Genomic DNA, 13643 nt, shown 5'->3' with positions numbered 1-13643 from the left:
GCTGACATAATATTATTTCCACATGTCCAATGGCATAGTTTTAACAGCTAAATTACTGCTTTGTTCATTAGATGACACGATAAATGCTGCTACTGTAACCTGTAGCTTTGGGTTTCCTTCCATCATATAGGTTAGAGCAGCGGTCTCCAACCTTTTTTGCGCCACGGACCGGTTTATGCCCGACAATATTTTCACGGACCGGCCTTTAAGGTGTCGCGGATAAATACAACAAAATAAAACTAGTACCGGTACCGAAAAAAAGAAGATTTATTCATAACACACGTGAAAAGACCCAGGAAAACCGAGTTAACGATAAAAACGATAACAAAATAACGCTGAAAACCGATTAAAAACCCTGAAAACCACATATTTCACACCTGAGCCTCAACTCTCGCGGCCCGGTACCAAACGACTCATGGACCGGTACCGGTCTGAGGCCCGGGGGTTGGGGACCGCTGGGTTAGAGCACAGATTTATCACAGGATCAATATGAAAACTTGACACCCCAGAGAAATAAAAATGAAGTATTAAAGAATCAGAATCAGAATACTTTATTCATCCCGAGGGAAATTAGGGTTACAGCAGGCAGCACGCTAATGGCGCATGCGCACTTACAAAGGAACCTTCTGACCAACTTTACACAAACATCACATTGGGCAGACATGTCAGAAGGTAGGCTGATAGGAAAAAACAACGAAAATACACTACATGAGGTAAGAGGAGGAGAAAAAAAACTCCACTCAGACTGAGCTCCTAGTGGGAGAACAGTTTGATAACAGAAAAAACACCTCAGCACAAAAGCACATGACTATCAATACACCATAGAAACACAAGACAAGCAACGTGTAATCAGATTACTCGGAACAGTGTCAATATGTAATATTTTCACATATTTCATTGTTAATTTTAACACTAAACTGAGTAGAATTGACCCCGAAAGATAAATGTTACAGTCATTTAGGACCAAAGGTTATCTGACAGACTTCACATCAACGGTCCTAGTGTGAAACTGTCACAGTGTGTGATGCTCAGAGTGTGTCTTCTTCACGCTCTCATGTTAGTTTCACTTAATATGAATCTGTTTAATCCGACAGTCGCTCACAGGGGCTTGTATGATGGTTGGGGTTACTCTGTGTCTTTACCCCACAGTATAAAGCACTCTCAGCCAACTGCTGTGGTTATTTGGTTCTATATAAATAAAGTTTCACTGAATTGAATCAAAATGTAAATAACAACAGAGTCTGGTAAACTTCTTTTTCACTCACAGTAGAACAAAGAAGTCATATAAAGTCACAAAAGGCAGGAAACGTCAGTTTTAGTATAGAGACAGCTGGAGGAAGGTTGAAGAGTTCGTGATTGTGTTTTCAAGCATTCAGGGAGACTTTGAGCAGCCACGCGGTGGCGCTGTTATTCAGGATCATGAAAGCAGATTACTGTGTTTAGATCAGGGCTGTGATTGGCTCCGGACGTACAAACAGAAAGTTTTATTTCAGAGAGGGCAGACGTTTACCCTCAGAAACGTATAGGGCTACTTGTTGTTCAGAGCTTTAAAGTATAGGAATGTGTTTGATGTGATCCTATACGGTCATGTTTGCCACTGACGCAGAGCAGAGAGCCCGCTGATCAGGTGCTTGTCGATCACAGGTTTCGGTGTTGTGATTACTGACACCTCCGTGATGCTGTCTCTGCTCCTTTTTCTGCCTCTGTGGTCACACATCGATCCGCTCTGCGTTGGTTATTCCTCATGTTTTTGTTTCGTCAAAGATACGCCCCCTGGCGGCCTCTGACAGCCTTACCACGCTCTGACATAATCAGCCAATCAGAGACGAAGTTTTGCCCCGTCCCATTTGATTGACAGGGGTGTCGGCGAATGGCGGTGCGCCTGCGCCGTTGGCCTGTGTTGCGGGAGGGAGGGGCTCCGCTCCGCTCGGCAGCACAGCGGAAGAAAATGGCGGCCGTGGCTGCAGAGCCAGGAGCTGCGGCGGTTCCGACAACAACAGCGACCGACGAGGGCCCGCCAGCGCAGGGCCCGGCGGGACCGGGTCTCCCGGGAGCCCGATCGGAGTGCGAGGGACTGCAGGAGACCGGGCCGGCATTGGACCTAGGCGCGATGCGGGCGGAGGACGGAGGGGACGCGGAGGGCCGCCATGTCAGGCCGGAGCTGGAGCCCGCGGCGGGAAACGCGCATCCGGAGAGCGACGAAGCTAGCGGCTCCGGGCCGCCGGAGCGGGTCAACGCGGACCGCTTCTCCCCCGGACTGCCCGCGGACCCGGAGGGCGGCGGAGACGTGTCTGCGCAGGAGGCGTACCGCGGCCCGGACCCGCAGCCCTCAGCCGTGTTCTTGCACTCATTCCCGGCCGCGCCGCCCGTCACCGAGGCCGGCCTGTCTCTGGCCGAACCTGCCGAACCCACCACCAACGAGACCACGGACCGAGCCGAGACCGCGGGCCGGGGTTACACGAGCCTGGAGCAGGCGGAGCGGAGGCCCGCGACGGACACTGTGCTGGACGAGACGGCGGACGGTCCGGACCCGGACCCAGCGGGGCCCGAGGAGCTGGCTGCCCGAGGCCCGAGGGATTCTTCCCCGCCCTGCCGCTCACCGAAACGGCGGCTGCTGACCGAGCCTGCCGCCGAGGATCGAGTCGTAGCTGACTCTGTGCTGGACCTCAGTCTCGGGTCCGAGGTTCGTGTCTGCCTGGACCACGTCATCGATGACGCGCTGGTGGTGTCTTTCCGGCTGGGAGAGAAGGTGTTCTCCGGGGTCCTGATGGACGTTTCAAAAAGGTGAAACTTTATTAGCAGCAGAGGATGGATGTGATTGATTAGTGATTGATCCTGAACTATGAGGTAGTTTAGAAACAATCAAAAATGATTAGTATTTCTATTTGTCATTGTTTTAAGGATTTAAATGTGTCCAGCTCACCTGTATGAACAGGTTATTGGTCAGGTAAACAGCCCTGCAGGAGCGTCCTGCTCCTCGTTAAACGGCTGCGGGGATTGATTAGGCTGCAGTGTTAGCCAGACACACCTGAGCATCATTACCTGCTGACCTTTGACCTGGTTGGTGATGGATATAGGACAGAAGCAAGAATGAGAGTGTCTTTACAGCGCTCTGCTGCTCAGTGGGGGGGGGGGAGACTAAGACAGGTCACCAGGTGATAAAACACAGACCTGATGCATAATCACCCACCCATAACCTTCATAGCCACAGATACACAGTTACACAGTGGTGTTTTCACAGTGGTTTCTTATGTATAAACACATACAGTGTTGTTTTCGTTGTGCAAAAGTCTTGAATCACTTTTCGTTGCGTTTTGCTGAGCGTTGTGCTGCAGAGATTTGTCTGCATCATTACTTAAAAATCATTGTTGTCAGTTACTGTTTGTTTATTCTTACTCAACACTGGGGGGGCGGGGTCTGAATATGAGGAAATGAGGGTGACTCACGACTTTTGCACAGTACTGCATGTGTACGAGCAGTAATTACACATGTGACCGATTACTGCCGGGTGTTTTCCATATGTGATGCGCTGGCTGCATCAGAGTCTCATGCTCGCCATGTTTGCTTCCAGGTTCGGTCCGTACGGGATTCCCATCACCGTGTTCCCACGCCGGGACGACCGGAGTCGACCTCCCACGTCTCTCCAGCAGCCACTGCCGGTTAGCAACGACTTTCCGGCCATCAAAAAGGAAGAGAACGCTGCTCCGCCCCCTCCTCAGGACTGCACCTCTAAACCGCCACCGCTGTTTCAGGAGGGGGCACCGTACCCACCTCCTTTGTTCATCAGGGACACCTACAACCAGGCCTTACCTCAGCCGCCGCCGCGCAAGATTAAACGGCCAAAGAGGCGCTACCGCTGCGAAGAGCCCACTTCCATCATGAACGCCATCAAGCTCCGCCCCCGACAGGTACTCTGCGACAAATGCAAAGGGGTGGTGGCGTCAGGCGGGCACCGGGAGACACGGCGGGGGCCGGTGGACCTGAGGGGCGACGAGACTTCGCGGCGGCGGAAGGTAGCAGAAGGACCGATCTCTGCTGAGGTCAAGCGTCTGAGGAGTGACGACAAAGGACGGCCCCCGGCTGCCGACCGGCGCTCGTCATCAGGGATACGTGTGTCATCTTCGTCACAATCCTCTTCCCGCCGCGTTTTGAGGGGAGTGGCCTCACCCTCATCCTCGGCGACCTCGAGCCGCATGCGCCTGAAGCTGAACTCTAAGAAGGTTCTGACCAAAGGGTCAGCTGACCGCTCCAAGGCGCGGCAGGTGCTCAAGACGTTGGTGAGGAGCTCGCAAACGCCGCCGCCGCGCCGGCACAAAGACCAGGACCAGGACCGCCCCAAGGCTGTGACCCGAGCCGCCACCCTGCAGAACCACAACCAGAAGGTCCACTTCACCCGGCGCCTGCAGCACCTCAGCGCTGCCGCCAGCACGCCGCTTCCACCCAGAATGCGCCTCAAACCCCAAAGGTATCGTACCGACGACAGCCAGGCACAGAGCTCCTCCTCCTCCTCGTCCCCGCCCAAACTCAGCGCTCGCTCATCACCTCCCAAACCAGAACTAAGCCCCGCCTCAACACCCAACCCATCCACAGCCACGCCCCCACTTCAAGTAACTGCTCCTCCCCCAACGCCATCCTGTATGGGAAGCGTTGCCGCGGAGATGCAGGCAGCGTCTGAGGGGAGAGTAGGAGGTCCTCCCTCCTCCTCTTCTCTAGACTCCACCCCCTCAGAGTGTAGCTCCACAGACAATTTTGAACTCCCCCCACCCGGAGATCCTCCCTCTTCCTCTTCTCCCTCCCATAACTCCCCCTCCTCAGCTCCACGGTGCCCACCCTCCTCTCCGCCAACTGGCCCTCCCCTCAGAGCTAATGGTGAGGAAGTGCAGTGTGGCGTTGGGGAGGAGGGCAACGACCTGAAGAGGCGCCGTAAGTCTTCCACGTCGTCTTCCTCCTCCTCCTCGTCATCGTCATCCTCCGTCTTCTCCAAGGCCGTTTCAAAATGTCCGCTCCCGGACGGCCGCACCGTGTGCGTCGGCGATATTGTGTGGGCGAAGATCTACGGCTTCCCGTGGTGGCCGGCGCGCGTGCTCGGCATTACGGTGTCGCGGCGTGGCGATACGGGGCTGGCGGTGCAGCAGGAGGCGCGTGTGTCGTGGTTCGGCTCGCCCACCACGTCCTTCCTGCCGCTCGCACAGCTGTCGCCCTTCCTGGAGACGTTCCAGTCGCGTTTCGACAGGAAGCGGAAGGGCCCGTACCGCCGCGCCATCGCTGAGGCCGCCAGCGCTGCCAAGCAGCTCACACCGGAGGTGCGGGCGCTGCTTACCCAGTTTGAGACGTAGCATCGGCCGCCGCCCACTCGCCCCATCCTCACTGCCCACCCCTTTCAGACAGGCCCCGCCCTTTTAGAGGAGGTGGGAGGAGCTAAAAATGACTGATGGACAATGATGAGTGTGTTTCACATTTATGGGGGGAGGGGGATCTGTCAGGGGCGGGGCTATCTTCAGTCACTGGCGGCGTTTCAGTTTTCCGCACCGTGGGAAATGTTATGTAGATAATTTAGCCTGATGGTTGGCTGACAGAGCGATGATGTCACAGTATTAATAAACACTAATTAAGTTCCTCGTAGTGATTGACTGATCTGAGTGGCTGGCGGTGTGATGTCACTTCCTGTTGATAAAATAGACTGAAAACTTGTTTTTTTTTCTAGAAACTTCGTTTCCGTACAGAATTGAATAAACTGTGAACAAAGTGAGGTCCAACCCACAGCCCGGGGCCCCAGACGTGGCCGTGCTGAGCCGCTGTCAGGACGGTGCGTTCGAGGCCCCGGGCTGCTCGGGCGGCCCAACGCTCTCTGATGATGATGATGATGATGATGGTGATGATGGTGATGAAGGTTCTCTGCTGTCAGACTGTTTACCGTCTGTTTGCAGATCAGAGAGTCCTGCTGGACAAAATAACGGGAACAGTGTGTACATGTGTTGCTTCCTGTTTGAATCTGAATAAACGCTCAAACTTCTCTGACCTTCGCCTCATCATTTCCACTCTTCTTCTGTGGTGTTTCTCTGGCGGAGACCTTGGACTTTCTCACCTGCAAACAGATGTTTGGTAAACGGGTCTCCACAGCTGCTCCCACATTTGCCTCTTGTGGCTGATTGGTCCGTTCGCCGGTCAGGTGGTGGTGGTTAATTCCTTTAGTTCACAGATCCCGCAGACCCTGAAACAAAAATCCAGGACTGATATCCTAAACGCCCTTGTTCCAGTGAGTGTGCCGCTCAGGTCCGTTAGCTTCGTCGCAGGTGCCTCTAGATCAAACCTGAGGCTGGACCAGCCCGGCTGGTGAAGCAGGTAGCAGCAGGTGAACACAGCGTCCTCACGTGTTATTACCATCAGCTGTTATCAGTCAGACTCAGTGTAGATAAAGCTGATCGGCGTCCTGGTTCTGGTCTGGGTCAGTGTTTGAGAGGTCGGCACAGTTACCTGTAGCATCCAATCACTGAGCTCCGCCACTGAAAAACAACGTCAGCGACGAAGTTCTTCAACCCGCGTTTCTTCTGGAGCCCACCTGATGGTGACAGCCATGGTTACAAAACGATTCATGGTTCATACGTCATCACTTATCCGGTCTTTACGTGGTGATGTATGAACTCCGGGTCCAAACTCCTCTGCGTTTATTAAGCCTGTTGTGTTTTTAATGTGCTTTGTATTTTGTTCTGTTTAATCTGAACAAGCCCCTAAAAACAGTCAGTGATCACTGTCGGCCTCTCTCGATTTTTATTACCGCTGTTCATTCTAAAGCTCCGTTTAAACCCCTCTGATGTAACTGCAGCCCATGCAGCAGTATATGAATGACTAACCTCGTATTGTGGATGGATTATCTCAGTTCTCCTGACTGAAGTTTGGTCTGTTTACAGCATCCTGCCATGCGATTGCATTTGTTCCTGACCCATTGAGTGGAAAAAAGTTAGCGCTCATCCTCCAGTTTCACTGTGTTTATCATGCTAACATAGCTGTGTAGCTAGCGATCACGTAGCACATCATTATATAGCAGCTAGCCCAACTTCAGTAACCCTACAAACGTCACTGCTGTTTAGTTTTCTGTCTTCATTTATGTTGGAAGTGATAGCAGAGCTGTACGTTTTATTTTTTATGTTTATGTGGAAACTAGCGAGCTAACTTCCTGCTAACTTCTAACTCTGTTAAATTTAATACATTCTGTTTTCATGGACGTTAAACTTAACTGTTACACCTGGTAAAGCAGCAATGCTGATGATTTTATTACAGAGGAAAGAATTTAGACAGTTTGTAACTCTCAGTGATGCTGCTGTGTTCGTTTGACTTTGGGACCTGCAGCGGAGGTTGGACCTGGAAACAGCTAAGGACGTTACATCTGGGGGTAAACAGCTTTCTGACCTCTGTGAACTCTTGCCGGCTCAGTTTATGGGGGTTAGTATCACTATGTTTAAAAAGGATTATCTGTGGAAAGCTCATTGGCTAACGATGTGGATGGCGTGTGGCTGGGCGGGTTCCTGTTGGTGTAAGAGCGTCAAAGGAGGAGACTGGACTTCTTTAAGCGTGTAAAGCTCTGGGGCTGGTCCCTTGGGCAGGTTGTTCATCCACTATCATCTTAATATTAGTATTGATGCTAATAATAGTAACAAATTATTAATAATAGTCCAGTTGCTTTCCTTCAGCCTTTTAAGACAATGTAATTGACGAATCATTAGCCAATCAGCGAGCAGTGTCACATCCGTTCAGTTTTAAAAATGAAGATGGTGACACTGAGCACGCCTCTGACAGGACTTCAGAGACCGCCAGGTGATGTCACTGAAGCCACGTCCACCTTTGACCCCGTGAGAGGGCACTGTTCTGATAAATCTGTGACGCTCACTGCTCCCGGAGAGGTCAGGGGTCACAGTGTGTCAGTCTTCTGTCAGTCAGCACCCACCCCTCACAGACCAGGGTAGAACACAGACCCCTAGCTTCACCATGACAACCAACAGTATCGCATCATCACCACAGACGGTGCCAGCAGGTTGAAAAACCACAGTCACATTTAAAAACACACCTGTGTGGTCAGGGTCAGCTTTGGGACCACAGCAGATACTCCAATCAATAAACTGATAAATCAACCAATCAACAGACGAAACCACTGATCAATAAGCAGAGTGACAGGCCAGGCTCAGGCTAAATGCTGGAGAGGTGGGTCCGGCTACACTATGGTAAACTAATCAGCTGATTCTTTGATCTCCTCCTCATTATTCTTCGTCCTTCAGGTGCCCCTAGACTCTGCCCACATTTGCCTCTCGTTTTCTAATCTGCCTCTGGCTGATTGGTCGGTTCGCTGGTCAGGTGGTGGTGGTTAATTCCTTTAGTTCACAGGATAAGAGGCTCATCCACCTCCTCTGTCACACCGCCGCTCTGCATGTCCTTCTTCACTGCATCCATGATCCTCCTCTGAGCTCCTCCTCCTGCCTGCAGCTCCACCTTCATCCTCCACCCTCCCTCCTCTGCACATGCTCAGACCATCAGCTTCTCTCACTCGGAGCCGTCCCTCTGATGGTCTTATTTCTGATCCTGTCAAAAACTACAACCGCTACTCAAGCTGATGTGTGTTGCTAGTGTTAGCTGTTATCAGAGATTAATAACTGTTATTGATTTGAATCATTATTCTTGATTGAAAGAAAACATAGGTAGGGTCACTCTTCATCTGTGTCCACGTCCTCTGACTCTGCAGGTTTCAGCTCACCTGTCTCAGTTTGATCACATGATTTGCATTATTATCTATTATCTAAAGCCCAGAGCTGGTTAACCAGTAAAAACTGGTTCCCACAGACACACCGGGACTGGTTTTTTTTATGTAGAACCAGAGTTCTCTGAGTAAAATGTCAGTTAAATAGAGTCTCATGGACTCATATTTTATTCACAATAAAAACAGCAGGACGATGCTAACCTGCCGACTGCATCTATCCAAAGAGTCCAGCTGCAGCATCAGGCCTGCTGAGCAGCTGGAACCCTCAGACCAGACCAGCCGCTGTCCTCGGCTCACAGGCTGATGTTAGCGGGGACGCACGGACTGTCCTGCCTCCACAGTTCTATTAAAATGTCCTCACTTTACACCTCGGACGTGTTTTCTGTGCTATTGTGACTAAAACACGAGATCCAGATGTGACTTTACTCAGAGATCAGCTCTGCTGGAATAAATTTGTCATTTTGTGCCTGACTCGCCACAACGAGGAGGCGCCACCTGCAGGTGACTCTCAGTCACTACATGTCGTTAACGTGCCACTCAGCCAATCACTGATCATTAACATATTGATCCATGCAATAAGTGAAAATGGTCATAACGATGAGGTCACTTCCTGTTTGTGAATCCAGGTTTATTAACAGGAAGTCAAAAACGAGTGCCTTCTGTCCGAATAGTTAATCAGTAGCAAGTATCACAGGTCAGTGAGGCTGATGATCTCCTGTGTCAGGCACTCACCTGATCACCTGAGAATGTGATACCGCTGCTAAAAGCGTTTGGCGGGCGTGTCCATGCTGGTTGCCAATCAGCACAGATGTGTAACACCTGCTTAACATCACAGGGGAGCTGCCCTGTCTGAGTAGGTGATCCTAATCAATACTCTCTCTCTCTCTCTCTCTGCAGCACAACGCTGAAGAGCTGCTGACACTGAGTATCCTGCGCTGTGATTGGATCGTCACATGGATACAGATGATTAATAATCAATAATTATTTAAGTAAAGAGTTTATATTTATAAGAAATGTATTGATCTGGTCTGAACACTGCCCGTTTCCATGGATACCTGGTTTGGATCAGTGACATTAAATGCTATAATTTGCGTCCTCCAATCAGCTGTCATTCCACAATCAGCCAATAACTAATCAGCTCGTAGCTTAAGGAGTGATGTCACCGAGATTTACAGACTTTACTGCTGCACGTGAATGCACTGTCCTCTTGAAGACTCACCTGGCATTGAGGCTCCACCCCTCCACACACCTGAAGCAGAGATGTGTTAGCTTAGCTTGCCACAGAGGCTGCAAGCAGATGGACACTGCTAACATAGCAGCTGTAACAGGTGGTGTGCTCAGTTTTGATTGGAAACAGTGTTATGCTGTGACAGCGTCTCCACGACAACCACAGGTACACCTGTGTTTTACCTGGAAGTTTGCTTCTCACATGTTTTTATGTCTTTAAAATGATGCAAACAGGAAATTCTTCTTCTTGTAAAGTTGTAAACAAGATGCAATAAAAGGTTGCATGTGTCAAACTGCTCTCACTGGGTTATTGGACGCAATCTGCAGGAAGTGCCTTTTTTTTCAAAGTAAATGCCACATTTCATCAATGCAAGCGATCGTGGCTCAAGAGTTAGGAGTTCGCCTTGTAATTGGAAGGTTGCCGGTTCGAGCCCCGGCTTAGACAGTCTCGGTCGTTGTGTCCTTGGGCAAGACACTTCACCCGTTGCCTACTGGTGGTGGTCAGAGGGCCCGGTGGCGCCAGTGTCCGGCAGCCTCGCCTCTGTCAGTGCGCCCCAGGGTGGCTGTGGCTACAATGTAGCTGCCATCACCAGTGTGTGAATGTGTGTGTGAATGGGTGGGTGACTGGATATGTAAAGCGCTTTGGGGTCCTTAGGGACTAGTAAAGCGCTATATAAATACAGGCCATTTACCATTAATGTGAAACATTCAAACCTACAGCTGAGCAGCAGCAGCTATACAGGTGAGTCTGAAGTTGTACAGGTAGTTATAATTAATGGTTATACTGGGTGTCTTACCTATACGTTAGCTGAAGAATATCTAGTTATCAGTTGTTACTGGTTATGTTAAGTAACGTACTTGTTATACTGCTTGTTTTACTGTTTATACTGGGTGCATGTGGTTCTATGACTCTGTTTGTCTTCTGCCAGACCAGTTTTATAGGTCTGGGCTGTAATCAGGTGGGGGTCCACACACAGACAGGTGTATAATCAGGTGGGGGGGGGGGGGGTGTCCACACACAGGCAGGTTTATTATCAGTTTGGGGTCCACACACAGAATGGTTTATAATCAGGTCGGGGCTCTCACACAGACAGGTGTATAATCAGGTGGGGGTCCACACACAGACAGGTTTATGCTCAGGTCGGGGTCCACACACAGACAGGTGTATAATCAGGTGGGGTGGGGGGGGGGGGGTGTCCACACACAGACAGGTGTATAATCAGGTCGGGGTCCACACACAGACAGGTGTATAATCAGGTGGGGTGGGGGGGGGGGGGGGGGTGTCCACACACAGACAGGTGTATAATCAGGTCGGGGTCCACACACAGACAGGTGTATAATCAGGTCGGGGCTCTCACACAGACAGGTGTATAATCAGGTGGGGGTCCACACACAGACAGGTTTATGCTCAGGTCGGGGCTCTCACACAGACAGGAGTCCTCGTGTGTGTGTGTGATGGTTAATAATTCCTGTTAATCTGTGTGGACTTTCACCTGAGACTCTAAAACGGAACTTTCTTTCTCTGTTTGCTGCTCGAAGTCAAACAGCCACAGGTGAAATGGAAGCCGACATTCAGGTAAAGTCATTACTGATCAGTTTTGTTTTACTGAGTTTAGCAGGTGGGGTGTAGGACAAGTATAGCAGGGCAGGTTTGCTAAAGAAAGGGTATACTGAACTGTGATAACACACAGTGAGCACTGACCTACAAACAACAGGTGTGGTAAACTGACCTCCGTACAACTACAAGTACTGACGCACACCTGGAAACACCTGGATCCTTTCAGACTAATTTACTGGGTGTTTTTGTGTCTACAGGTTAATCAGGGTCACTGTGACCTGTCTCAGATAGAACATGTGTGTGTTCCTTTGACTTCCATGTGGGGACCTGGAGTGATATGCAGAGAAAGGACATCTTCTGTTCTTTCTTCTTCTTTAGTGTTGTTTTGACTTCTGACATCTGTTTAATGATAGCAACAAATATATAATCGATAATGGTTAATAAGTGAATCATGATGTTTGCTGCACCTGATAACCAGGTGTTTCTGTCTGTCCAATCAGAGTCATGAGGGGAGGGGCTACAAACCCAATAAACCTAACCTGCCAAGGACAGAAGAGAGCAAAAAGAGGCAACCAATGGATGCGCAGAGGGTGGGGTCAGACATGATTTACACCATTGAAGATGTCCCACCATGGTACCTGTGTATTCTACTGGGATTACAGGTGAGACTGGAATTACAGAAGAAAATGTGACTACTGTGGGATTAAGACATTTCAACATGAATTATTGATTTAGACTGGATTACTAGGTTCAAACTGGTATTATACTAGTTTAACCGTGGGTTATACTGGTTTAATTTGGGATTACTGGGTTTAACCTGGGATTATACTGGTTTAACCGGGGACTATACTGGTTTAAACTGGGATTACTGTGATTAACCTGTGATTATACTGATTTAACCTGGGGTTATACTGGTTTAAAATGGGTTTAACTGGGATTATACTGGTTTAAACAATGATTACTGGGTTTAACCTGGGATTATACTGGTTTAAACAGTAAGAATAAGAATGTTTTATTGTCATTATGCCAAAAGCACAACTGAATTATTTGCTGTACCATTCAGTGAAAAGGAAACCAGAAAAAGGAAAGAAAGCAAAACTGTTTCTAAACTGGTTTAAACTGGAATACTGGATGGGGTTGTTTGTAGTTTGATCACTGGTGCAGGTTTGGTGGTGGTTAGAGGAAAAATTTTTAGGATAGCTACCTTGTTGACTCCAGTCTGAAGTTTGTAACAGGTGAATGTTACCTGCTTTACCTTGTGCAGCATTACCTGACGTGCTTCAGTGGTACAGTGGCTGTGCCGTTTCTTCTGGCTGAGGCCATGTGTGTTGGTGGAGACCAAAGCACCATCAGTCAGCTGATTGGAACCATTTTCACGACTGTTGGAATCACGACTCTCATCCAGACCACCGTGGGTGTCAGGTGAGTCTGAGGGAGTCAGGTAAGACTTAAGGAGTCAGGCGAGTGGGCGGAGTCTGACAGTTATGTGTGTTTGTGTGTAGACTTCCTCTCTTTCAGGCAAGTGCGTTTGCGTTCCTCATTCCTGCTCAGGCAATCCTCAGTCTGGACAGGTGGAGGTGTCCCAGTGAAGGTGGAAGTCTCTCTGATTGTTACTGGTTTTTGTAAATAAACAACATGCTCTCATGTGATTTGTTTTTTCCTTTACAGAGGAGATTTATGGGAACTGGAGTCTTCCCCTGAACACCTCACACATCTGGAAGCCTCGAATCAGAGAGGTACGATCACTGCTCCTCAGCAGGTAGTTTCCAGTGGGCACAGTGGGTTGAGGACGGTGAGAGGCCAGACCTAAACCTGAACTGGTTCCTGGAAGACACCAGCAGTCTGGACAGTGCTGGTCTGTCAGAATCCTGTGAACTTCCAGCTCAGAGAAAGTTTCTGATTTTGGCTAAAGTCAGACCCCTGAATCAGGTGGAACCTTGTTCAGGAGGACTCTGCACTTGGTCTTGGACCATTTCTACAAATCCAGGATGTATTTTACTTCACAGGCTTCGCTATGAAATTAAAGCACTTACTTCCTGAGAACCCAGAGCCACACCTGCAGGTACCACCTGTTTCAGAGTCCTCTAGGACTCATCAGTAGCAGCACCTCGT

At 49.7% G+C, this 13643-nt stretch overlaps 2 protein-coding genes across 3 annotated transcripts in view; both read left to right on the top strand.

The window, feature by feature from the left end:
- Positions 1 to 1870: 1870 nt before the first annotated feature.
- Positions 1871 to 9691, top strand: pwwp2a (PWWP domain containing 2A). Of its 2 annotated transcripts, XM_085471278.1 has the most exons (3): positions 1907 to 2784; positions 3572 to 4869; positions 9644 to 9691. In XM_085471278.1, the coding sequence occupies exons 1-3, from the start codon at positions 1949 to 1951 to the stop codon at positions 9652 to 9654; spliced, it is 2145 nt and encodes a 714-aa protein (XP_085327404.1). In that variant the 5' UTR covers positions 1907 to 1948; the 3' UTR covers positions 9655 to 9691. The 2 variants fall into 2 exon arrangements, with proteins under 2 accessions (XP_085327403.1, XP_085327404.1); XM_085471277.1 differs by lacking the exon at positions 9644 to 9691 and having other exon boundaries at positions 1871 to 2784; positions 3572 to 6018.
- A 1627-nt stretch (positions 9692 to 11318) lies between these two features.
- Positions 11319 to 13643, top strand: part of slc23a1 (solute carrier family 23 member 1) — a 7884-nt gene continuing 5559 nt past the window's right edge. The window contains exons 1-5 of the mRNA XM_085471273.1: positions 11319 to 11549; positions 12032 to 12193; positions 12796 to 12953; positions 13034 to 13122; positions 13200 to 13267. Coding sequence (XP_085327399.1) covers positions 11532 to 11549; positions 12032 to 12193; positions 12796 to 12953; positions 13034 to 13122; positions 13200 to 13267 — 495 coding nt within the window. The 5' untranslated portion in view covers positions 11319 to 11531. The remainder of the gene's footprint in view (positions 11550 to 12031; positions 12194 to 12795; positions 12954 to 13033; positions 13123 to 13199; positions 13268 to 13643) is intronic.

Source organism: Copadichromis virginalis, linkage group LG10 (genome assembly GCF_057382275.1).
Source record: "Copadichromis virginalis isolate Kocher_CV1m ecotype Utaka linkage group LG10, C_Virginalis_male_GT1.1, whole genome shotgun sequence".
NCBI lineage: Eukaryota > Metazoa > Chordata > Actinopteri > Cichliformes > Cichlidae > Copadichromis > Copadichromis virginalis.
This window is presented reverse-complemented; position numbering and strand designations above follow the sequence as displayed.